We start from the raw sequence: 25,587 nt of genomic DNA on the forward strand, positions 1-25,587 counted from the left end.
GAACGGTTCAGTCGACTGCTTCACCGTCATACTTGGCTTCAGAAAGCATGTCGTTCCCTTGGTTTTTATTTTATAGAAAATTTTTATTTATTCTGGTGCCGTCCCTCCTTCTATCTTCCCGATGGAATACATCCCAGTAGGCTGGGTACCCGCATGCTTGTTGCCAACATACAATATGCTGTTCACACATGTGACTGACTGTTTATAAACAACCAACCATTTCCCCCCCTGCCCTAGAATTCGAACTATACACAGTGAGGCAGCCTTTAGTTTTTATTGTCCTCATTTATGGAACAAACTACCTGAACATCTGAGGTCTGCCCAAACAGTTAGTCTATTTAAATCTGGGCTTAAGACATTGTTATTCAATGCTGCCTTTCTATAACTTATTAAATATTGTATTATTTTTTTTATATATATATACATTTCCTTTTATTGTAATTCAAATGTCTTGTTTTTAATGTTCTTAACCCTGTAATGTTAAGGTGTTTTTGTTTTTAATCTTGTGAAGCACTTTGAGTTGGTTTGTGCATGAAAGGTGCTATATAAATAAATTTGCCTTTGCCTTGCCTTTGCCTCAATATTGATTTGCAAGGATTAGGGATTAGGGATTTAGGGATTTAGGGATTCCATCATCTACAGTCCATAATATAATCAGAAGATTCAGAGAATCTGGAGAACTTTCTACATGTAAGCGGCAAGGCCGAAAACCAACATTGAATGCCCATGACCTTTGACAGGCGATACTGCATTAAAAACCGACATCACTGTGTAAAGGATCTTACTGCGTGGGCTCATGAACACTTCAGAAAACCATTGTCAGTTAACACAGTTCATCGCTACATCTATAAGTGCAAGTTAAAACTCGACCATGCAAAGCGAAAGCCATACATCAACAAGATCCAGAAACGCCGCCATCCTCTCTGGGCTCATTTGAAATGAACAGACGCAAAGTGGAAAAGTGTGCTGTGGTCTGATGAGTCCACATTTCAAATCGTTTTTGGAAATCATAGACGTTGTGTCCTCCAGACAAAAGAGGAAAAATATGTAATATGGAGTTCTGTTAGGAAGAGCATCCAGTGTAAAATTTCTGCCAAATCAATATACAGATCCATTTCAGACCTGCTATGCCTGACTGCAAGTACAAAGGGAGAGGCTAAACAATGTCAGTGTGTGCCCACAATAACTTTTGAAAGTGTAGCATTTTTAACACCCTGATAGTGTTAACTGGCTAACTCTTACTTCTAGGGGGAAAAGTAGCTTTTGAACACTACGTTTTATACTGTGGTCCAAATGTAGTGCGGTTGCCTCTAGTGAGAAGGTTGTAGATTCAAGTCCATCTGAGCATTTTTGCAAAACCTGTCTGACTTCATACCCAAGCAGGTATTTGCATAAGGCCAATGATGGGCGATAAGGAGGATTTTCTTAAAAAGAAGACCTGAAAGTTCAGCTACAAAGGTACTACTAAGATGCAAGCCTAGACCTGATGTTTGGGTGAACGTAAATCCTCCTCTATACCACTTCATCGTGAAGCTGTATAACTGGAGATACAAAATGTAAAACATGCGCTATGCACAATTTCGCCAATCACAGCTACAGAAGCCTGTAACTTCTTCTGGGTTGTCTGTGTGTCTTGGTGGCTTTCCTCACTCCTCCTTCTTGCACAGTCACACAGTTTTTGAGAACTGTCTACTTCATACAGATTTACCACAGAGTGCCATACTGTTTGTATTTCTTCATAATTGATGGAAATAAATTCCAAGACATATTCAGAGACTGGTTCTCAAGACCAGGAACCTAAGTAGCTCTACTCTACTCTATTCTACTCTTCTTCTTTTATGTTTTAGATATTTAGATATACCTTAGTATACACTAGTAGAGTTCTACCTTAGAATTGGAATGTATTATAGAACACATACTGTTGTGTGGGCCGCTGAAGAGGAGGTACTGCTGGCCCACCACCACCAGAGGGCGCCCTGCCTGGAGTGCGGGCTCCAGGCACCAGAGGGCGCTGCCGCCTCACGGAAGCAGCCAGGGTGACAGCTGTCATCCATCACCTGAGACAGCTGACAGCAATCATCAGTGGGGTATATCAGCAGGACGGCATCTCCACCTCATTGCTGAGATATCGTTTCTACCGAGGAGGTAACGTATCCAGCCGACTATATCAACCTTGAATACTTTTTGCCTTTATACAGAGAGAGAGAAGAGCAGCAGGAGACAGTATTGGATAAGTACTCACGCTCCTGCACTTCAGTGTTGTCTTGACGAGAGGGGGAGGTGGTGTTACCACCGTCCGTGTTGCTGGGTGCAGCGCACCCACCTCTGACTGTTTTTGTTCCTCGCCAGCAGTACCAGATCCGACAAGCGGAGGCAGTGGTCACCTGGGAGTTCGGGACTTGGCGGCTCCAGTATTCCCGGGGTTCGGTGGCGGTGGAAATCGAGTGGTTCCGGTTCGACTTGGACAGACGTCTCCTACCTTCGAGCCTGCCCACACGACACCATTGGAATTCGGCTTGTTCCCGAAATTGTAAACTGTTGTGTTTGTTGTGCGAGTTTCACAGCAGTAAAGCTTTGTTATTTGACTTACTCCATTGTCCGTTCATTTGCACCCCCTGTTGTGGGTCCGTGTTCCTACACTTTCACAACACATACCTTACAAAATTTTTATGTATCCATCCCCTGACTTGTCTGAAGAAAACTGACAATAAAACTGATTACCAAATAATCTATTATTATATTATATTATTATTATTAAATTATTATACCAAAGCATTCCATTACTTATGAAACCCATCATCTTGGCTTTTAAATTTTTAATTAATTTATAAAAAGTTGTAAAGATTTACTTTGAGTTTGAGTTTAAGGAAGATAATTGTAGATTTTTTTTATTGTTTTTTTTTGTTGTTGTTTTTTTTGCATTTGAAATAGCATAAACAAATTAAAATGTGTGAAATACCATGTGTTCCAATACTTTTGGAAGGCACTGTATTATACATTAAACAAGCTTTCAGACAATGATAATCCCATAACCTCTGCACCTCTTCTGTCAGGGTTAGTAAGATACACCAAGTCAAACAAATTTTAAATAAAAAAATTAGGAAATATCAAGTCAACGTTTTGACGTTAAGCCAAAAATGGTGTTAAAATCAAAACGTTTTCTCAACACAGTGGCGCCCCTGGTGGCTATCCGACCTAAGCTTTGGTTCCTTTACTTATTTATACAGGTTTCTCACTTTCTAGTATCCCCCTTATCCCCCTTTAATGCATCGTGAACAGTCGGAAAATACATAATTTGTAATTTAATTTTGTGTTGGATTTAAATTCAAGAAGAAGAAAATTCAACAAATGTATCGTCATTGTGCATGCAGAACAAAATTGCAGTTGCATCAGCTTCAAATGATTAAAACGCACAAGATGGATAAACATAAGAACAGCAACACCAGGGTGCAAATGAAGCTCAGCAGTAAGTAGTAAGAGTTATTAAGGTGTCCTGACTCTAACTGAATGTTTTATTTCATATTGCACGTACATGTGCACATATAGTAAGAGCATAATAGCAGTAAAAGCAACACAGAGATAGTACAATACATCTGTACTATCACTGACGGCCTAAAAATGAGTGGGGCTGACATTTTTGTGTCATCATTCATAATATTTTTGAGAATTTCTTAGTTCAAAATCATTTTGTAGCTGGTACGAAGAGAGTAGCAACATGGCGGCTTGCGGCATGCTCTGAACCAGCCAGGAAACAACAAATGTCACACACCGCCACCGCGTGGCTCATTATGGTATTGCACCGCTTCCAAGAGTTGTATTTATCAGCACTGTAACTCCGCCTCCCTGTAACACGATTGGTCTTGACAGGCTACGCGAGCGTTAAGGAGCCAATCAAACTGCTGCGGCTGCTTTCAAAGTCCTCTGTGTATTTATAGAAATGAGGACGAAGAACAGGAGAGAAAGAGAGGGAGAGAGAAAGAGAGAGAAAGAGGGAGAGAGAAGGGGGGGGGGGGTGGAGAAAGAGAGAGAGAGAGAGAGAGATTGAAGACGGCCGACAGACAATTTATGTCCATTGATATCAACTCCTGTCTGATCAATGGTTTTATTCAAGGGCGAAACTGAGTGAAATATTAGGGACACGTGATCGAATGTGAGACGAACTATGGCCCTTCAGATAAAATGAAGCCATCATTACAAAAGGCATTATTTAAAAGTAGTTTATTTTCACAAAATTATTATTTCCATTTTTTGGTACTGAGATCGTAGTGGTTCCAACATCATGTCGGTACCGCTGGTACCGAGGTTGTGTGGTTCCAAGGTCTCCAGACACCAAACAGTGTCACTGCTCATCACACGCGAGGAAAAAAAAACACAAACCAGCATGAAATGCAGTCGCTGAAGGCATTCAAATGTAAATTATTGTTTATATAGATTCTTTTTTTAAATCAAATCCCATGACGAATCACACCCACACTGAAAAAAAAAGACAATAGTTGAATTAATCAGTTTAGATTCAATAGAACTGGGAAGATTCCCTCGGGGAAATTGCATTGCATAGCAGCACACAGGGTAGGAAGCACACAGAGTATCAAAAGTTAAAAACAGTTAGCATATATAAATACACAATATTTGCTAGATCAATAATTGATCTAGTGTTCCTCTCATTGTCATTCCTGACCTCTGTCTTCCTGTTACTCCTCCTCCCCCTGAGTGAGGTAAGTTGTGTGAACCTAAGTTTGTAAGTTTGAGTTGGTCTAACTTATTAACTTAAGTTCAAGCAACTTAATTCATTTAGATGTTACTAACTGAAACAGCTTTTTAAGTTGGTTCTTTTTTTTCAGTGCAGATTCATCCATATTCCCATTCCAGAAGGTCCTTCTTGTTTCTGCAACAACTGTGCAGAAACAACAAATCTCCATACAACATCATGTTAGCGCAGGACCCCTCCACGTGTGCAAAGAATCATGGGACCCTGGAGACAAAAACAGATTGGGGACACATCAGCCAGTAATGTAAACGCAGCCTTGTGTATCGTGTATCATGCGTATCCTTATAATAAGGTAAATTCTTAACACGTGTGGTCTATTCTTTACCTGTTTGTTGTTGTTGTTGTTTTCAGTCAAACTCCTCTCCACTAGTGGAGCATAACAATTATGTTTGTAATCAGTCAAACTGACTACACATCCCACCGATGCTGCCTCCGTGCACACGCGCGATCACGCACAGAGCAGTGGTTCGGCTCGGCTCTGTGTTTACTTCCGCACTCAGATTAGACTTCGCTCAGCAGCAGCAGCTCAGCCTGTCAGCAGCAGCAGGAGCCGGACGCTTCATGACGGAGGTTACCGGAGCGTTGACGAGCTCTGATCACTCGGCTCTCCTCTGTTCGCCTCCGGGCTGACGGAGCGCTGCACTCCCGCTAACCAGCTAAAGCGACTGATCTCACTGTCCGTCTGTCAACTTATGATCCGAGCTAGCTGAGGATCAAAACAAGGGTTTCTCTGCAGCGTCTGCTTTGATCTGGGTCCATCCAGAGAGGGAGAGACGCGGGGCCCGCGGGAGAGCAACGGGATCTGGTGGCCGGACAGGCAGGCAGGGTGGTGGCTGGATAAATTCGGGGCTCGCCTCCAGCTCCTGGCGGATTTCTCCCCTGCCGGCTAACGCCAGCTAAGCTAACAGATCCTATCATGGATTGGTTAATGGGGTGAGTAAATACACACGGCTAACCTGCGTCGTTACCGTCCGCTCTCCGTGACAGCTTGTCTGCCGGTTTCAAAATCACAACGGGAGTCGGGATGAAACAGGTGCACCGTGGTGTCGAGTGGTGGTAAAATGTCACTCAGTCAGATAAAGCAGACAGGCAGGTTACATGCTATTAGCTTAGCGCTACAAGGTTAGCTGGCAGTCTGATGTTACCTAGCGGATAGGCGGTATATTTAGGCATTTCTGTGGACTGCAGCAAACCAGTCGGTGATGGCAGCTCCCGCTTTAGGGCTTGAGAATATCTGCGTTGTGCACTCTGTTTATTTATGGAATGAAGCATGCAGTTAACGGGCTGATGGCCATGCTAACTCTGTGCTGTGCCCGGTTTCCTGTGCAAGGTGCGCCCCAGCAACTAGCACCAGTGCTAACCAAAAATAAATGAAACTGCTCAGATCTTTAGAGCACAACAGGAAGAACAACGACCAGTTTTTGTTAGAAACTACTGCTCGGTACTCTTGAGTTCTTGAACCATCTTTTGTGATATGTTTGATAATGGATTTGTTATCATGCTATACATGCAAGTTCATGGTACTTAATAGAGGGCAGTCGTTATGGACGGGGCCAGTACCAATATTATGAAGTAAAAAATTACGATACTGATAGATGTACCTAAAAAAAAAAAAAAAAAAAAAAAAAAAAAATCCAGTGATTCCTTTAATTTCATTGTCAAACTTGTATGACAAAGAAATGTAATTGAGGCTTGATGGTGTACAGTTTAAACGTGAACTTTATTGTAAATAACTATGGATATGACCAACATACGGCATACATCATCAACATACATCGCCATGTCACACTGCATACCATTTGCATAAAATAGACTTCTCGTCTATTTTGGCCCAGCCTAGCTGGAGGCGTAGTGACCACTTGTCTCTTGTCACTGTGTAACGGCCACTGTAAAAATGAATGGCAACTGGTCGCTTGTCGTCCCTTTTAGCTAATGTGACAAAGGGGTGATGGGGTCCCAGCCATGCTTGACAGCAGTGTAAATAATGCGGTTGAAGCACCCTCGACTGGATACACTATGTAATGACAACATTTCCAACATTGTTTATTTTGTAAAATAAAAGTTTTCATATTGGTGAAAACTTATTTTGCTTATTATTAAGATTATTTTGTTACTGAAATGCACACATCAGTTGATATTATCAGTCGATATGAGCTGTATTTAATATTAGCATCAGACGCTTTGAGCTTTACAATTATGCCTCACATTCACCCCGATGTCAGGGTGCTGCCATACAAGGCGCTCACTACACACCGGGGATTAATAGGGGATTAAGACCTTGCCCAAGGGCTCTTAGCAATTTTCCAGTCAGGCAGGGATTTGAACCAAGGATCTTCTGGTCTCAAGCCCAACACCTTAACCACTAGACCATCACCTCCCCTGATATTAACCTAATATTATAGCCAATGCTTTATTCTGGATAAATTTATAACGTCAACGTCAGTGTAAGTGATCTCTTTGTCATACAACCAGCCAGGTGTATAATCACAGGATTTGGATACATTTTCTTACATTTACGTTTACATTTCCTATGTAAATACACTGGATTGTCTGGGTAAACATTTCATTTCTCTTTGTGTCACTCCAGTCAAGTCTGGTGGTTGTGGTAACACTCAACATTGTAATTCCAAGATAAGGAGTGACATTATGGCATCGAAGCATTACAGGAGGCAGCTGACGAATTTCACAATCAAAACTTATTGTTAGGATTATGGTTAGGGTTGTGTATGAATTGTGATTAAATAACAATGGGTCCATACTAATAGCAATTAGGGCTGCAGCTATAGAATATTTTTGAAATTGAATAGTCTAGAAATTATTTAATCAAGTAAGTAAGTCCCTTCGGCTGCTCCCTTGTTTGCACTCGGGGTCGCCGCAGCAAATCCAAGGTGGATCTGTATGTTGAATTGGCATAGGTATTTACGCCGGATGCCCTGGATCTGTATGTTGAATTGGCATAGGTTTTTACGCTGGATGCCCTTCCTGACGCAACACCACATTACATGGAGAAATGTGGCAGGGGTGGGATTTGAACCCGGAACCTCAAGTAATTGGATAAAAAGTACTTATGCCTTTTTAAACAATATCAGTAGTCCAGGGCTCTCATTAAACAGTGACACAGTGTTGCTGTGCCATCACGCAGATTGTCAAATTTAGGGTGTCCCTTCCTGTTTTCCTGGGTATTTATTTATTTTTTCATGTCTTTATAAGCTTTGGATCTTTCCCGGTGTCAGTAGCTCAGCAGTCCCCTGACACGGGACCACAAGCGCAGGCGGTTGGTCCTCAATCAGTCAGGGTGGACGTGAGCACAGCCTGTGAAAAACTGGGCTCTGGAGTGCAGCTTTTCCACAAAAGCCACATCTATAAATCCACTTTGCACCATATCGATGAAAACTCTGATCAAATCTGAATAAAATTGGTTTTTGAATAAATTTGACTGACTTAAAGTGCATGTAGAGTGGAGAGCAGCCAGCGGGCCAAACCGTGTGTTTTTTAAAAATAAACAAACACACCACTTTGCTTTAAATGCAGAGCAAGTCTATTTCAGATGATCAACGTGGAACCTCTTTCTCTTAAAAAGCATTATTTTACTCTGTGTGTCGCATTGGAAAGTTGTAGTTTTTGGCCCTACATTGATTAGCTCTTACATGGCTTGTGTGCATGCTCTAGTCTTCTTTTGTTTTGTTTTTTTGCTTTTTTTTCTGGGGACCTTAGAGCACCACACACAGGAGTGGCATATGTACTACAACGTTAAATGGAACTTCGAGGCACTGAATTTGCCTCGAACATTTTTTGTAATAGAATTATTCGAATTACTCGACTAATCGTTTCAGCCCTATAACAATTCACAGTTTGCATACGTTACCTTATCAGTAGCACCAGCCTTTTAATAATGCAATAATGGCTCCCTTTGTCATCAAGGAGAAATGCAGTGCTTTGACTGGTTAGCTTGTACTTTTAATCTTTTTAATGTAATTTATTTTTAAGTATTGGAGTGGTAGAGAAGCTTGAATCTTCGACTGGACTGGGTTGCTTGGTAGAGAAGTTCTTCTCTACCAAGCAACCCAGTCCAGTCGAAGATTCAAGCTTCTCTACTATGGAAACCACCTGGACAACTGAGAGCCTTCACAGAAGTATTGGAGTGCTAGACAGACTTCTGTGTGTGTCACCATCATTTGTGGGAAATTGAAATGGTGGATATCCCCGTCCCCACAACACACACACTTTTGTGACTTTTTTTTTATTTAAGTAAATAAAACTTTGTTGCAACTCTACTTAATTCCCAAATACAGTCAGAACATCTGTTAATCATTGGTGTCATGAGGTGGAACTCTGATGCCGTTCCCTCTGCTAACTGCTTATCAGGTTGGACAGCAGCCTGCAGGGCACGGGAGTGGAAGATTAGAGACTTCTTGTCAGTGCTTCTTTACATGTGACATTTTGGCTCAGTGATAACGGCACACTCCTTGATATCCTCCAACATGAAATACCATCAGTCTGCCAACACAAAGCTTTGATGACCTCAGACAAGGAGGCTGTTTTCAGTCATGCTGAACTCTCTAGTTTGATGAAATGAATGACCTAGTCAGCAGTTTTGAGGAATCTTAATCAGTTGCTGTTCTCCCCAGAAATTTTTTGTATAGCGAGGCTGTTGGCACTTGGCAGCTATCACCCAAAGTGGCACTCAGTGCTTCCACCTGACCTTGTGTCATGAATTCCTAAGACAAAAATGAAAATATTTTAGTATTGTTTCTGGTCTGACTCTGTAGTGAATTTTTGATTAGTGAAATAACTCTAAAATGTTTGTGTTTCATTGACACACTGTTTACATGTTACGGATGTGCAATAAACTTATATGAAAAAAAAAGAATGTACAGAAAGACAGTTTAAAATGTGGGCGATTCCAGACTTTTTTACACATGTCCCCTGTATAATTTTCTATTTGAAAAGTTTGAATTCCCAAGTCACAATATCACTGGGCTGGGAGCACTTCAAAGTGTGAAAATCTCACCTTGTCCTTGTGATTCAGATTTTGACACCCCTCTATAGTGTCCAATAAGTAAATAAATAAAATAAAATAGAAAAACAAAAGGTCCAGCTTTACTCCCCAAAATAAAAATATAAGTACTAATGATGAACTTGCAACGTAAGAAGTAACAAAATTTGATACTGAAACCAATTTACACAGACTAAAAAGTACTTATGCGTTCCTTCTTGCAGAAAAAATGGAAAAATGGAATGGAAAAATAATCCCCAAAATGATCCCTTAGTTGTAAAAAATAAGCCACAAACAATTACAAAAACAAGGGCATGCCACATGTTATTTAACGTCCCAGTTAACAACTCAACATCAAAATATTAATGATTGTAAGTTTATCTGTGCACATGTGGTAATAAGTAGTGGTTGCTGATGGGTTTTATTGCTGAGTATTCCTCTCCGCGAGTCAGCAGGTGCATTTCTGGGAAACACCTTACTTGGCATTTCTCGGCGCGTGATGTAGATTTTAGGAAAAGCATAAACATCCGATGGCTAACAGACAGTGAAACAAACACTGCTTCTTCCGATAACAAAGCTTCTGAGCTTTCATTTGAAAGTGATGGTTCGGATTTACAGAGGGTGTACAGAGAGATGACACACTTCCGAAACTCTTAATTTTTTATTTGATTTTGGATCTTAACGTGTGGTGAAGCTGCAGTGTGTGTCACAGAACACTATTTTAGTCTGCAGTGATTATGCATGCGGAATGTCTCCACCATGCCGTTTTTTTACAGGCTGCCTAGACACGCAGATAGATTTCTTAAATTGGAAAAACGTCAGAATACGTTATTTTCAGGAGCTAATGGAGTTCCTGTCTAATGTGCGAGAACCGTGAGACAACTTTGTGAGGAACTTTGCAACACCAGCTGGTGATCCATGGGGGACTTCTTTGGTGGGGTGGACTTTATTTATATTATATATTATATTTTTATATTCTTGGAAATTATTCTACAAGTGGGTGAGTGTCCTGTTCAGTTTTTTTTTGTGTGTGTGTGTGTGTGTGTGTGTGTGTGTGTGTTTTGTTCTTCTCATTGGAGCTGGTCAGCTTTATTTTTATTATGCTTTGAGATTGTTTGATTGAGTCTGTTCTGTAATGGAGCGGCATGCACTGCAGTCGCGCAATGTGCACGCGCACCTCTCTGCTGTTTTTCAGGTTGTCTGTCAGACAGCCTGCTGTCTGATCACACAGATGTATTTCTTAGATTTTTCAGTTATATCGATGACAACTAGGCATGTGTTTTGAAACACAAGGTTCGGTCAGATCGGCACACAGAAATGATCACACAGACTGCATTTTGCTAGAATAAAAAGGCGTATATTTATTCCCCACAAAAGCAGTTACATCAAACACAAGTGGTTGCAGCGCATTTTTCTCTTACCGTGACGCCTTTAAGGTGGAGAGCCAACACCTTCAGCAGAGTGCGCCTGTCAACCGGCTGGGCGTTCGTACGTTAACCCGCAGCAGACTCTGTTGAAGCATGGTTCTACTCCCTCTTTTCTAGTGTGTCCGCGAAGGGAGGGTGAGTGGCCAACTCAACCTCCCTGGCGCACATAATTTCTTTAATCAACAGGCATCTGAAAGTTATTTCAAAGATATAATAAAAGCAGTTCTTCACTCCCAGTTCAGAATGATCCCAGCATGCTTCACTCCCAGTCGTTAGTGGCTACGAAAACAAAGTCGTGCTATCAGTGTAATAATAACAAGTACATCCAGCTCTTCGCTCCCAGTTCAGACTGACCCCAGAGTGCTAAAACAAAATTAAATAACAAATACATTCTCAGGGTTACTTTAAGACAGGTGCAAAACAGCACAATAACATTTTTATTATACATTCCACTCTTGGTGTTTTGCACCAGTCAATTTATGTAACCACCAACAGATTCAGGTAAGGCTGGGCTCCAGCCTATTCCAGCGATTATGTCCTGCCATAGCATTTCCCACATTTCTTCCAGTGATTCACAAACAAAATTTTGAGTAATATAGTCGTGATTATACCTGTCCCAAACAATATACTCATACAAAACCCGATGTTGTGGGGTCTAATGTAACATTATATTGGTTTACTCCAAAAGGATCATGAATTAACAGTGTCAATTTCATCGCATTCGTTGAAATATTACCCATTCCACCTCTCGCCTTAAACGTATAACATAGATACATGTAAAAGTGTTACAAAAAGTCATCACACATATTGCTATAATTAATAGTATCAAAGGTGGCACTAAGGTACTCCTGGCAGTGACAGACATCCCTGAAAAGATATCCCACCAATGATGTGCTGATGCTTGCTGTACTAATTTTGCCACATGTTTTACCCGGTCACTAGCTATCAATGTAGACACCATGAGACTGGAGATGTTGGACGTATGTGACTCTATTAATTGCTGAATTTCCGTAGATTGTTCCAATGCGCATTTGAAACTCTCCAGGGAAAGACTCCATGGGGAATGCAATACATCCCATTGTACCGAAGTCAGCCGACTTGATACAGAATAATTAGTCAAACGATACGTCCGGTCTCCCCAATGCCATAAGTGCACATTGTTCAGGCAGCCAGTAAACGGAACCGAAGGTACTTGTGAATTATTTTTCATTGTTGCAACACACAGAGCATGTGGGCCGATCTGCCACAACATTTCTCTTGGTGTTTCCCTAGTCCAGTCACAAAGTACAACCTCTGAGTCGGTTAGACATGGATTGGCATATCCCGTTTGCAGCACACAGGCCATACCTTTATCTGTTTTGTCACACATTTTGGTATCAAAAGTCATATTAGTTTTTGGTTCTAACCACTCTCCATCCATATGCAAGAACCAATAACCATTAGCCGTTATCACAGGTAACACTTGATATTTACAAACAACCTTTGGTTGTGTCACATTGTACTGGGTCCAATACCCAGTACATACTGTTTCATTACATTGTGTATATTCTGGATGTAGCTTTAACCATAAGGTGTTGCTAATGTTCCAAATCCTTCTCCAATCATGATAGTTCCCTGTAGTAACTATTCGCTGAAATCTTTCCCTTTGAGCCTCTGCATGAATGGTTTGTAATGTACATGCTGTCCAATTTCCCATATGCGAAATATTTTTAAATGCATCATAAGTTTCATTCCATAATTTCAATTGCCATTGAAAACTTTTTTGCCATAAATTAGCATTTTGTAATTGCCCCACCAATGCGGTTGGTAACCACTCTCCAACCTGATGGAGCGCTTGAGACGAATATTGTCCAGTATTAGATAGCATTGTTCTAGTTACCTCATTATCAACTGTGTTTGATACTCCCAGGACAGTCCCTGTTCCTCCTAATAGAGTGTCATACCACGCCCTTTGACGTCTTCTGCAAATTGGAATTTTTGGAAAGGTAACTTGCCAATATACCTTCGTTTTTATTGTGGCCTGTGCCAAATAAGTACAAGTATCAATCAAAGGTGCAACCTGGGTTTGTGTTGCCTTAGCCTCTGTTGGTAGTACCCACAGCATGTACAGGAATGATCTCCTCCCTTTAATTTCAGTACTATTACAAACATAAATAAATAACAAATACATTCTCAGGGTTACTTTAAGACAGGTGCAAAACAGCACAATAACATTTTTATTATACAGCATGTGAATCTCATCACTGACAACGATTCAATACACACCTCGATACGATAGCGATACATGACGATACTGACAATGCGATACGATTCACCCCAGTTCCTGATTCGATGCGATTTGATATGTATTTGATGGCGATTCAATTCCTCACAATGTGATACAATGTGATTTGGTGCGATACGATTAGGGATGGGTATTGATAAGATCTTTTCTATCGATTCTGCTTATCAATCCAATTCTTTATCGATTCCCATATCAATACCTCTTGTGAATTTTCTGTGTACTAAAAGTAGGCTTTACAGGTTTTCTATGTCAACAAAATTTCATTGTCTTAAAGTAAATAAATATGAAATTGGTCACTGGATCCTTGATGTACATGATGAATCCTTGATCTCTGGACAAAAGTAGAAATAAACAATCTGTAGTTTTTGTCAAAAGCATTTCCTTTCAGATGCTGACACAAATGTAACTCCGTAGACTCTGAGCTGAGCTCAGCCGGCTGCGCTGTACATCAGAATGTAATTCATAAATAACAAAACAAAGGACATTATTATTATTATTATTATTTCCCTTACCTCATGGACAGCTTCAGTTTACGAATTGGTTGGTGCTCACGGCAGTGGACTTGCCGCTTCCGAAAACCAGCACAGCAGAGAAACAGCGAACAGCAGGTCGAAGCGCTGCTTCATTGCTTCAAGCAGACCTGCTGCAGTCTGCAGTCAACATAGAGAAATATAATTTTCTCGCTAAACACTCTCAAAAACAACGTTCGCTGTGGTGTCCCGAACGTCTGTGGAAAAAGCTGGAAAAAATCTATGCAAGCAGGCAGTGAGTGATGCAACACGAGTCAACCCATCAATTAAATCGATGCACACTGAGTGAATCGATGCACTCGCATCGCGCACGTTTGTATCTAGTTACCGATTCATATCGATTAATCTCCACGTGCTTAATGACAACACTTATAAGCTTGCACAAAGCTGAGTGTAACAGGCTGCGTTCATGATTAATGGATGTGCACGCGCATTAAGTTTTCTTACAGTGGAATGCGGCTAATGTTTTTGGCATGACTGCATCAAAATTAACAGTTATCACTTAAAAACAAGTCATTATGACATGATGTCACACTTATGTAAACTTTACAATTAATCTGTGGCTCCATTCTTAACGTTAGCAGATACATTCTATTCAAGCATTCACTGGGATGTTTTCCTCAAAGCTGCTTAAATGCTGTCAGAAACACTAAGAAATGTTCTGATTTCAGTGTGACATGTCCTTTAAAACATAGAAGAATGGGAATAATGCACGCTGCTATCCAGCAACAAAATCTCAAAGAATGAAAGTGAGTCTCTGTACCTGAAGAATTTCAATTTCTGTAATGCCGCTTTCTTTATAAAAGCCTTCCTGTTCACTGTCACGGGCTGCAGCACTGTTGTTAGCCTTCGATCTGATTGATCCCGCGGCAGACAACATCGACTGAGTCAGCTGTGCACTGGTCTCGGCCTCCGTGGCGGCTTGGTGCCAGCCGTACCCGGGCTGATCGGCAATTACAGCGCCCCTCACGCACTGTGGTCACCGCCAAGATGAAACAAAAGTGCAGAGATCATCCTCTGATCATCGGGCTTCATGTATTGCTTACGTTTTGTTATGGTTTGTGTCATTTGGAAACAGGATAAAATGAAGAGCTGAAGTTGTTTATGTGAAATTTCCCCACAAAAATGGGTTTGTGCGCAGTCAGATTCCCACCAAGTTTGGCGAGAAAACATCACGAGATGACGCCACAATAAAGTGGCGCTGGATGGAAGTACAGTCGTGCGGGAGAATCCTGAGTGGTTAAGCCATGGGCTGAGGAGGTAGTCAATAATTTCTGCTTCTGCTTGCATTATCTCCTACAGTATTCACTCCTATACAACTGCAGTAAATATTTATTTGCACGACCAGGTAATGTCTAAAATGGATAGAGTGCAGGAGGATGTGAAGTAAAAACTGCTGAGTGTGGGGTGCTGTAGAGAGCTGCTTAGAGCAGGTTGAGTGGATGGTTTTCTTTACAGAATGCCACATTAAATGGTAAATTTTCACAGTAATATGTCGGAGCCTAAGGTGGTGTCTTCAAGGAAATATATAGTAAAGTACATAATTTGGAATATTGTCAGATATAAATGCAAAGGAACCAATTTTACATAATATGAATATTTAATAAATAGCTAGATTTGCTGAACAACAATGCTTTGATTATAGTGCAACTTATAAAAGAAACATGCTGGACATGTGATGAATTTAGCTTGTTCTTCCTGCAAACTGCAAAATTAATAGTCTTCACCTGTGCTTAATCGTTAGCGATCATGTGACCTGAAAGGGGCGGATTGTTTTATGTATCTTCTTCACATTTCCAAGGAGAGCTGTCTGAGAACATCTGAAATGTTGTTAGCAAAAAAATGTATATCCAAAGCAGAAGTGTAAACTGTGTATGTGAAGTACACCATTATACATTTTGATTATACCAAGCTAACTGGTAGTGTAGGCTTTGTCGTTATCGGGCTGCGTGCCTGAATCGTTTGGAAAGCATGAAAGCAGCGCATGGTGCTTTCAGAATCTGTGACACCACAGAGCAAATTTCACTGTTTGATCTCAAACGTTTTTCAATTAAATATTAATTGTTTTTGCCCCAAGAGTTAGTTCTGTCAGAACCAAACTGGTTTGCTCTGTGATGTTTCAGGAAGGAATTTAAGAGCATGATAGGGGTAGTAGTGGCCAAGCAGCTTCCAGAGCGAAAGGTTCTTGGTTCATGGCCATTGCTGCCGTTGTCCATGTAATGTGGAGTTGCATCGGGTAGGGTATCTGCCGTATGACTTGTGCCAAATTGACATGCAGCTCCACCTTGGATCTGGTGTGGTGACCCTGAATGAAACAAGTGAGAAGCCAAAGGGGCTTACTTTAAGTCTTGGTGATCGAGGAGGTGGGGATAATGTACAACCACCACACACATTGTGATAAACTGCACTTTCTGTGCACTACTGAGTTAGTTTTAATTACATTTTTGTCCACATGTGTATGCTGAGTAGAGCACCTTCCTGTCTGCTTGTTAACTGCCGTCTTAGAAATATAATTACTTAAAAGTCTTGTTATGCCACTATTGTTAAAAACTATAACACATTTATAAATGGCCACATTCCATGTTCTAAACTGGAGCTGAAAAAAAAATCCTCAGTTAGTTTCACTTAAAAAAAAAAAGAAAAGAAAAGAAAGCTCAGTCATGCTGTTATTATTTATATCAGCTATGATTAGTGAAATTGGATAGATTTGATCGTTTTGCTGCTGTTAGGTCTTCTCAGCTTGGCCAAGGGTCGTGTTTCATCATGTTTAGAGTTTGCATTTGCATCTTTGTGAAATCATTGTCTTTTGCATACATCTGAGCTGAAACTACATGACGCTACCGTGCATTGCTAAAAGAGCGGCGTCCATGAATGAGTTAACCAAGCGTGTACTGAAGGACGCCACAACAACGATCTGTAAAGGGAAGAAAGAGACAGAGGAGCAAAATAAGCTAATTTTAGAAGAAATGTGAAAATGAAGAGGAAGGAAGCAGCATGATGACTGAATGGAGGAGAGACTGATGGAGGGTGGTGCAGGAGGGAGGCATGCCATCACTCCAAAGGACGGCCATGAAAGTATAAATGGGGAAAGGGAATATGAATGCATTTGATGGAGTGGTTGATGAGGATGAGAAATGCAAGAAATCAATGGGTGATGGGAGGGATGGCTGATGGGGATCTGATTATGAAATATTGCAGAGAATGTAGAGGAGCACTGTGTACCAGTTTGCATGCCGTGATGGCCTTCAAAGAGATTTAGACTGTAATATGACTATGTAGAATTTATTTTGTGGTGGGACCAGGAGGCTCAACATTACTCAGTGGTGGTGCAAACAAAATATTGTATTTGATATTCTTGTGAAGAAGATGCTGTGTACACAAGGAGAAATAAAATGATTCCAAAACCCCTCACTATAATAAGGCAGAACTGGACAAAAGCAGTCATCAGTGCTGGGTAAGTGTTGACCTGCTTTTTTTCACATACCATTAACACTTGGTGTGAAGCCTAGATCTGGAAAGTGGGGACATTAAAAAAAAAAACATATCTGTGTAATATGTATGCTACAGTAACTAGGATTGGGTATTGTTCAAACATTTTCGATACAGGTGCTAGTGCTAATACCTTGACTTTGGTACCAGTTCCGGAATCATTCATTCGTTCGTTTTCTACAACTACCTGTGTCCAATTTGTGGTGGCAGCACATTAAGCTGCTTATCCCACACTTGACTATCCTCATTCAAGTCCTCTAACTTGTCCTCGGTCTTCCATGAGGTTCTGCTCCCATTTGGACCTGCCTGGAAGACTTCCCTAGAGAGACGACTAGGGGATATATTCTGACCATATGCACAAACCACTTCAACTGTCTCATTTCGATGCAAAGGAGCAGCAGCTCTACTTAAAAGTCCCTCCCTGATATTCCAGGTTCTCACCCTGTCCCTGAGCATAAGCCCAGATATCATACGGAGGAACTTTATTTTCACAACCTTGTTCTTTCCGTCACTACTCAAAGCTTATGAGGATAGGAGCATAAATCAATTAGTAAACTGAGAGCTTCACCTTCAAGCACAACTCTTTCTTCACCATGATGGTTTGGTACAGCGTTTGCAGGACCTCAGATGCAGCATGTCAATCAATCTCATGCTCCATCTTATCCCATGTGACCAAGACCCTGAGATACTTGAACTCCTCAACTTGAGGCAATAAAGTCCAATCCCAATGCTCTCTTTGCCCTACCACTTCAAAATGAAAGAGTGCAGGGATTAGGCCTAACTTTCCCCTAACCCAGAGTGAATATTCCCCATTTTCACCCAGAGGACTATGGTCTCAGAATTGGTGGTGCTGATCCTAATTCTGTTCACTTCACACTCTTCTAATCTGCCAGTGTGCATCGAAGATCACGGTCTGATGAAGCAAAATGTGTGTGTGTATAGGCACCTTGACACTTGTACAGATTTGATCCCCGCACTGGCACACAATCTTGTGTGCCGGTGAGTTAACTTGTTGTAAACTGTGCATGAGCTGTGTGTGGCTGCATGCCAGTGCGCAAAGAAAATTTTGAAATGTTCAAAATTTGTGGCACGCATAAATTTCATGCTACTTTCATGAACTAGTGTGCCATTACGCACAAGGCATCTGAACCTGAAATTTGATTATGAAGAGATGTTACATCTGTAATAAACATAACTTTACAGATACATTATCTAAATCATAAGAAGGAATGAAAATGAAAGCGTTTCACAAATCTATTACAATATATACAGTGAGGAAAATAGGTGTTTGAACATCCTGCGATTTTTGCAAGTTCTCCCACTTAGAAGTCATGGAGGGGTCTGAAATTTTCATCTTAGGTGCATGTCCACTGTGAGAGACATAATCTAAAAAAAGAATGTATGATTTTATTTATTTATTTTTTTAATAATTTATTTGTATGTTACTGCTGCAAATAAGTATTTCAACACCTGTGAAAATCAGTGTTAATATTTGGTACAGTAGCCTTTGTTTGCAATTACAGAGGTCAAACGTTTTGTGTAGTTTTTCACCAGGTTTGCACACACTGCAGCAGGGATTTTGGTCCACTCCTCCATACAGATCTTCTCCAAATCTTTCAGGTTTGGAGTTTCAGCTCCCTCCAAAGATTTTCTATTGAGTTCAGGTCTGGAGACTGGCCAGGCCACTCCAGGACCTTGAAATGCTTCTAACAGAGCCCCTTCTTAGTTGCCCTGGCTGTGTGTTTGGGGTCATTGTCATGCTGAAAGACCCAGCCGTGACCCATCTTCAGTGCTCTTACTGAGGGAAGAAGGTTGTTTGCTAAAATCTCGCTATACATGTCCCCATCTATCCTCCCTTCAATACGGTGCAGTCGTCCTGTCCCCTTTGCAAAAGAGCACCACCAGAGTATGATGTTTCCATGCCCATGCTTCACGGTTGGGATGGTTTTCTTGGGGTTGTTCTCATCCTCTAAACATGGTAAGTGGAGTTAATTCCAAAAAGCTCTATTCTGGTCTCATCTGACCACATGACCTTCTCCCATGCCTCCTCTGGATCATCCAGATGGTCACTGGTGAACTTCAGACGGGCCTGGACATGTGCTGACTTCAGCAGGGGGACCTTGCTGCCCTGCAGGATTTTAAACCATGACAGCATCATGTGTTACTAATGTAATCTTTGTGACTGTGGTCCCAGCTCTCTTCAGGTCATTGACCAGGTCCTCCTGTGTAGTTCTGAGCTTTCTCAGAATCATCCTTACACCACAAAGTGAGATCTGGCATGGAATCCCAGACCGAGGGAGATTTACAGTCATCTTGTGTTTCTTCCACTTTCTAATAAATAATCATAACAGTTGTTGTCTTCTACCAAGCTGCTTGCCTGTTGTCCTGTAGTCCATCCCAGCCTTGTGCAGGTCTACAGTTTTGTCCAAGGTGTCCTTAGACAGCTCTTTGGTCTTGGCTATGGTGGACAGGTTGGAGTGTGATTGATTGAGTGTGTGAACAGGTGTCTTTTATACAGGTAACAAGTTCAAACAGGTGCAATTAATACAGGTAAAGAGTGCAGAATAAGAGGGCTTCTTAAAGAACAATTAACAGGTTTGTGAGATCCAGAATTCTTGCTGGTTGGTAGGAGATCAAATACTTATTTGCAGCAGTAACATACAAAGAAATTATTTAAAAAAATCATACATTGTGATTTCCGGATTTTTTTTTTATTATGTGTCTCACAGTGGACATGCACCTAAGATGAAAATTTCAGACCCCTCCATGATTTCTAAGTGGGAGAACTTGCAAAACTGCAGGGTGTTCAAATTTCCCTCACTCTATGTTAAATAATTACCTTTGAGACAAGATTCCAAATGCGTTCTCCACCACACAATGAGCACGAGACAACCTGAAGCTGTAGATAATTTCTCTGTGATTCTGAGAGAGATGAAAGAATGGTTTCATCAGCCAAGTTCTGAGAGCAAATGCGTCATCGGCTATGAAATGATATGGCACAGGCTTTATTTTATATAGCGTGGCATCAAGCGAGACAAAGTGGGATACATTGGCACGACGAATTGCTTAGCAGTGTGGGGATCAAATTTGTGCAAGTGTCAAGGTGGCTTAATTGTGTATATCCATTCCCCTTTGATCATCCATCCACTCCTTTTTTCTTGAAAGTTGTTTAACCCTCCACCATAAATGAAAATAAATTTAGTGACAGGAACTCTTCATAAAAATAATGAGTTTTCACAAAGTTTTTCTTTTTACTTTTGCATCCTGCTTGTGTATAACGTCAATGGCTTGCGCTGGTCTTTCTGCAGACTCTGAGCTACCTTACGAAAGTCTGGCTGTGAAATGTGTCTGCGCGTTGTCGTGGAGGACCGCGTTTGTCCTTTCTGAGCATTTCATTTCAAATATCTGTAATAGCACTGCTTACTGTGCAGTTAATTGTCTTAACATATCATCTAAGAAGTCTGTATTCCAGTATTTCCATCAAGTGAAATTTTTATTTCATTTTCAATTTATTTTCATTTATATGGCGCCAAATCACAACAGAGTTGCCTCAAGGTGCTTCACCCAAGTAAGGTCTAATCTTACTAACCCCCAGAGCAACAGTGGTAAGGAACCCACATCTAAGTTTTTCCTCAGTTATTTAAATTAACATACCAAGGTTAGCACTTTAAGCACCTATTGGTGCCTTTAACGACTTTAGGTCTAGTTCATAGGTGTCAATATGATTCCAGAAAGGGCCAAGAGGGTGCAGGTTTTCTTTGTAACCACCCACTGCATCAGGTGATTTCACTGATAAACTGATTCCATCTGCTCAAAGTGATGTTAATCATTGAAATCACCTGGTGCAGTGGGTGGTTACAAAGAAAACCTGCACCCTCTTGGCCCTTTCTGGAATCAGTTTTAATCTCAGATTATTGAAGAAAACAGATTGTCATAATGTTTTAGTACCCACACCCAAGCAAACCGTTAAGAAAAAAACTGCCCAGTCCCCAAAAATATGATTTCATAAAACACCTGAACCACAGTACCCTTTAGCTTTAAATTCAGTATCTCTAACATGGGGTGTGTTCAGGTTTCATTCTTCCCAGCCGGGTCATGCAGGATGTTGCCAACGCTCTACCTCTTTACCCATTTATGAGTTAGTCAGGACGTGATCGGCGTAATATTGACCATTCATGCATCTGTTCACCCCCTTCTTAGGCTTTAACAAGCAGAATATTGGGGATGTTTCAATGTGTGTGTGTGTAGCTTTACAAGTAGTAATGAGCATGTTAGTCACCATATATGCAGCATTAAGGGCTTCAAGGCTTACCCCCACACAATTTTATTTTGATTAGAGGATTTTTAGAAACATATTTTGAATTGCCCTCGAGTTGGGCACTGCTCAGTGCTAAAGTTCAGCTGCTTGCTGTTCAACAGTGCGTGTATCACAATCGTTTCCTCTTTGACATATCTCAGCCGTCAACCTGTCTGCAAAAATTTCTAAAAATAAAGATAAGACTACAGACAATGTAAGATGATTGGTCTGATTTGTGAGACAAATAAAGAAGGGGAATTCACAGGAACAGTTGATTAGGTTCCACTTCCTTTGGGGAAAATATTGCAATTTGCACTATTTTCTCACACCACACTGGCTCACGTCAAAATGTGGTGTTTTAATGTCTTGCGGAAGTCTTTTGTTTTAACTGCTGAGCAGAGCGTGACCTAATTTTTAAAGCCAAAATCAGTTTGCTTTATTTACGCAACCAAACTACAAGTACAATACTGGTGCTTTTGTTTTCATTCCCATCTTTCATACATTGATGTAAGAGGTCTAAGATGTCTGTGCACAAAAATGGCTTATTTCTCTCGGATTATCTTCACAAATTTGCAACAGTTGCAATGTTCTTAATAGCCATTATGATACTGTTGATTTCTCTATAATGCTTTATTTCATTGCAAAATAAAATTGTTCTTCAGAAAAGTGGCAAAGTCTGAAAATTTTAGAATTTAATAAAAAGAAATGTATTGAGCAAGCCATATTATAGTCCTGAGCTGAAGGAGGAGAAGCTGTGGTAATGATCCATTACTTGTCTGCCTCGTTGATGTTTCCGTTTAACCTTGAGCTTGTACTATGCATATGTAGTTGTTTCCTTTTGGGTTTTTGGAGTCTGCAGCTGTATGCTCATGCAGCCTCCATGTTGCCTTGTCTTCATCACCACTCTCACTTGTACACAATTAATGCACACAGTCTCAGATCAGGTGTTTTTTTTTTGTTTTGTTTTTTTTGCTGCGCTGCAGATGTGGTGCTGATAATGGACTGTGACAGATAAGCAGACATCATCTCAAAGCAGTCACCTGCTCGAGACAAGAAACTAACCATCACTGTCAGTGTTGCTTTGTTTGGAACGTAGTGAGGTTTCATTTTCCTCAGCTGTATAACAATGTACCATTGTTCTTATGCAGATGGAATAAGGTCCTCTGGACCTGTGAGCTCTCCAGCAGCTAATCACAAGGCCTTGGTAACTGCCCGCCAACTTGACTTGTTGAGCAGACGGTTGGCATTTGTGCAGGCAGCCACACTGGTCTCGACAGACCATGGCTGCGCTCAGAGTCTGCCGGCCAGGTCCACGGCCGTGTCGGTGTTTCCATCTAGGCTCGCCGCGCGTTAACAGCACGCAACTCGTTGGGGGCCGTAAGCCGAGCCCGCGACCCACCAGAGGCCGTAAGCCGGAACTGCTGCAGCATCAGTGACCACCACTAGCAGCGACAGCAGTGACAGTAAGCTTGTTGTTCCTGCAGGGAAGCTGGGAAGACACAGACTAAGATAAGCCATCTTAGCCTTGCCCCAGCTCGTGGGAGGCCCCAGCCAGGGCCGCGGCTCGTCAGTAGACGCCAACGGCCTCTAGGCCCACCGGAGGAGCCATCCAGGGGTGTGGCTGTGTAAGTGTATCATGCCACCTAAAAAGGTAATAAGTGGAGAAGAACTTGACGAGATAAAACAGTCCCTGAACTTTATGTCGGAAGAGCTGAGTGGTGTGGTTAAAAAACAGAATGAAATACTGGGTTTGTTGAAGGAGGTATGTGAGCTGATGTATGCTGCAAGAAAAAGACAACAAAATTAGATTTTTGGAAAAACGGGTGGACGAGTTGGAACAGTACTCTAGAATGGATGATGTTATTGTAACAGGATTGAACACTAAACATCAATCACATACCAGGGTAGTTGCTAACAGCGCTGGAACTATGGAAGAAATACAGGAAGAAACACATTCCCTGGAGCAACAGATCATCAATTTTTTTCGTCAAAGGACATCCACATTAATAACAGTGACATTGCAGACTGTCACTCATTACCTAAGAAGGATAACAAGGCCAAACCAACCATTATCATCAAGTTTGCAAACAGGAAAATTAAGAATGATTTGTTGAGGCAGGGCAGGAAATTGAGAGGAACAAATGTTTACATTAATGAATACTTGACAAAGAAAAATGCTGATATAGTAAGAGAAGCTAGAATCCTCCAGAAGCATCAGGAAATTCAGGCGACGTGGACAAGAAATTGCAAAGTGATGATTAAGTTAAATGGAGCACCAGAAGAAGCTAATGTTATAGTGATAAGAGAACTTTCGGATCTGGAAAGTTTTAAATGATGTATATTTGGTTTAATAATGATTATGTCTGTGTTGTTAAAAGAATATGGGTAGGATTAATTGGGGGCAATGAATTCCATGGTATGCTGACGTTATGTTTACCAGGGCTGTGAAAACCCCGCGGATTTCATCATGGGGGGGGGGGGGGGTGTTAGTGTTGTACTCTTTAATCGTGAACATCACTGAGTTTTTAAAATGCTTATCGCAAAGCGTTCTCTTTTTTTATGACATCGTGTAAGTTTTATAAGTCTGCGGACACTGATCTGTGTGTTACAGATACAAATCAGTTTCCTCGGATCCACGGAGTTTCGCGGAGGAAAAATGCCACTCAAAGCCTGGCTGTTACGACAGTTGTCATAAAGCAGGACTGGTTGGTTGCTGCGGTGACGATGTGTGGCTCCTGTGCGCCGCTTAAGCTAAACTTAACATGTGGATATTCCAAACTTTTAGAGCTTTCAAGTTTTTAAAAGAAGATTTGTGCAGCATGTCTGTGTCACGGACCGACGTCGCACAGAGTGAAGATGGCGAGAAAGACGGTTTGAAAAAGTCTTATAAGGACAAGAATCCATGGAATCGTCGCTGGCTTCATCAACACACCTGAAAGATAAAAGAAACGGGAAAAGTGAACTGTGCCCAGGAAACACGACAGTGTTGCGAGACAGGAAATATGCAACTATCGTACCAAAACGTCCAAATTATTGTATTTTGGGAGAAAGTATCGTACACAGACAAAACGCATACAACGTAGCTATTTTACGTTTTTTTAATTTCCAAAGAATTTTATGTCACATTTTTAAACAGTAATTCACAATATCCCTATAGTAATGGGGAAACTATGGCACAAAAAGAACGCAAATGCACTACCAGACTAGAAAGATTTTTTTTTTTCTGTGAAGGGACACAAACGTGTTAATTACCAGACTAGAAAGAGTCAAATTCAACCTCGAGGTCGCTGTCGTCATCCGATGCCATGGCCACTTGTGCAGATGTTGGTTGGGGAATCTTCCTGTCACGGTAGAGATTGGATGCAGTCAGAGAGAGAGATGCGTGTTTGGGCAACCAACTGAAATTATCATACATTTTGGATTTTTTTCCATTATTGATCGTACATCGTACAGAGAGCAAAACTATCGTACAAATACGATAATTATTGTACATCTGGCAACACTGATCTCTCCCTGGAAAATAAACATACTGCTGTTCAAACAGGATTTTAGATTATGTGACTTTTGTCACTAATCTAGACTTTCTTTCATTGTAAAAAAGACATTGTGCCTTTCAATGGATTTAGGCTGCATGAAATTACACAAGAATATGTGACTTTTTACTATAAGGTACGAGGTCTGTTAGAAAAGTATCCAACCTTTTTATTTTTTATTTTTTTCAAAAACCTGATGGATTTGAATCACGTGTGGTTGCATGAGCCAACCTTGAACCTTTGTGCGCATGCGTGAGTTTTTT

General features: G+C 41.0%; 1 protein-coding gene and 1 long non-coding RNA gene across 2 annotated transcripts in view; one reads left to right on the plus strand and one right to left on the minus strand.

Annotated features, from left to right (window-relative positions):
* Window positions 1-4,872: 4,872 nt before the first annotated feature.
* Window positions 4,873-24,924, minus strand: LOC117516045. Its single transcript, XR_004562291.1, has 4 exons — window positions 24,774-24,924; window positions 7,803-7,809; window positions 5,257-5,263; window positions 4,873-4,885 (listed from the first exon to the last, which is right to left on the minus strand). It is a non-coding gene; the product is annotated as an uncharacterized LOC117516045 (long non-coding RNA).
* mob2a (MOB kinase activator 2a) overlaps window positions 5,258-25,587 on the plus strand; it is a 176,827-nt gene continuing 156,497 nt past the window's right edge. The window contains exon 1 of the mRNA XM_034176912.1: window positions 5,258-5,701. Within this exon, the coding sequence (XP_034032803.1) occupies window positions 5,685-5,701 (17 nt within the window). The 5' untranslated portion in view covers window positions 5,258-5,684. The remainder of the gene's footprint in view (window positions 5,702-25,587) is intronic.

This window comes from Thalassophryne amazonica, chromosome 8 (genome assembly GCF_902500255.1).
Source record: "Thalassophryne amazonica chromosome 8, fThaAma1.1, whole genome shotgun sequence".
Lineage (NCBI taxonomy): Eukaryota > Metazoa > Chordata > Actinopteri > Batrachoidiformes > Batrachoididae > Thalassophryne > Thalassophryne amazonica.